At 38.4% G+C, this 1185-nt stretch overlaps 1 protein-coding gene across 1 annotated transcript in view; it reads right to left on the reverse strand.

Annotated features, from left to right (window-relative positions):
* eif2b2 (eukaryotic translation initiation factor 2B, subunit 2 beta) overlaps positions 1-1185 on the reverse strand; it is a 6495-nt gene that overhangs the window by 3969 nt on the left and 1341 nt on the right. Inside the window, exons 2-3 of the mRNA XM_008302313.1 lie at positions 1085-1185; positions 1-150 (exon numbers count right to left, since the gene is read on the reverse strand). The exon at positions 1085-1185 is cut by the window's right edge and continues 19 nt beyond it. Coding sequence (XP_008300535.1) covers positions 1-150; positions 1085-1185 — 251 coding nt within the window. The remainder of the gene's footprint in view (positions 151-1084) is intronic.

The following is a 1185-nucleotide window of genomic DNA, read 5'->3' on the forward strand; positions in this document are numbered from 1 at the left end:
AGCTCAGTGAGCAGCTCATTGATGACCTCGATGACGCTGGCTTTGAGGGGAGCGAAATGCTGCCTGAAGTTCTCCTCGCTGAGTCCTCCAGAGGTCAGCAGCTTGTGGAGAGATTCCTGCTGGTCTGCCTCTTCACTGCTACCTCGAGATCTAAAATAGAAAAAAAAAAAAAGAAAAGATAAGAACAAAATCTGGTTTAAAAAAAGGGTAATTATGCCAAGCCATTTAAGCAAACACTCTCAACGTATGTTTATAGACATTGTGAGGTGTGGAAGGAGGATGTAGAGGAGCATGTGCAACCTAAATATGTCTAATACAGAGCAGCGAGCATCTTGCATAGCAGCTCTGCCACCATTGGTGTGTGAATGAATAAATAAGAAAACACATTGTAAAGCGTCTTACAGAACCTAGCTAAAGTGTACAGGTGCACAAGTGTGAATCATTTCATTATATTCTCAACCTCTAATCTTGGAAATAACTTCGTGAACGCTTTACAGTGGCCAAGTCACTATGCACTGATGGATATGGTTTTCTCAGGACTGATACCAACTAATGTATCTATGTTACTAATAATTTAATGCAGTAAAAATGAAAATCTTTGTTTAAAAATGTACGCAAACGCCAACACACAACGTCATGAAGAGGCCTTTTATTTATGCATTACATATGTGTGATAAAAAAGATGAAAGAAAAATAACAAGCAGATGGTAAAGGTGACAAATATATTGGTGAGGTCCTAACAACACTTTATTTTATGGATTTATAGCTTACTCATCAAGCTTCCAATATTAAATGAATAATATGTAATTAGTACAAAATTATTCCAGTTTGTAAATGCAGCTGGTTAATCTTTTAAAAAATGAGAATTGATTATCAGAGTAGTTGATTAGCGTCTGTTTTCAATAACTGTATTCGTTGATAGCTCAAAGGGCTTTACTGTATATGTGACTGCTGATGTGCAATAAATACACATCAGCAGTCACAATAGAAATATGACCTTCGGTAATCAAGGACCTTAGTCTATTTATTTCATGGTGCAGTGTTTATTAGGCATAATTCTGGTTCCTCCCTGATGTTCCCTCACCTGGCATATTCCTCTCTGATGATCTTCAGCACCCGTCTGACCATGTTACCCACGGTGGTCTCTGAGGGCTGAGCAGCAATCATCCTTCTTCCCTCTTTCCG

Source organism: Stegastes partitus, unplaced genomic scaffold (genome assembly GCF_000690725.1).
Source record: "Stegastes partitus isolate 25-593 unplaced genomic scaffold, Stegastes_partitus-1.0.2 Scaffold1794, whole genome shotgun sequence".
In the NCBI taxonomy this organism is placed as follows: Eukaryota; Metazoa; Chordata; class Actinopteri; family Pomacentridae; genus Stegastes; species Stegastes partitus.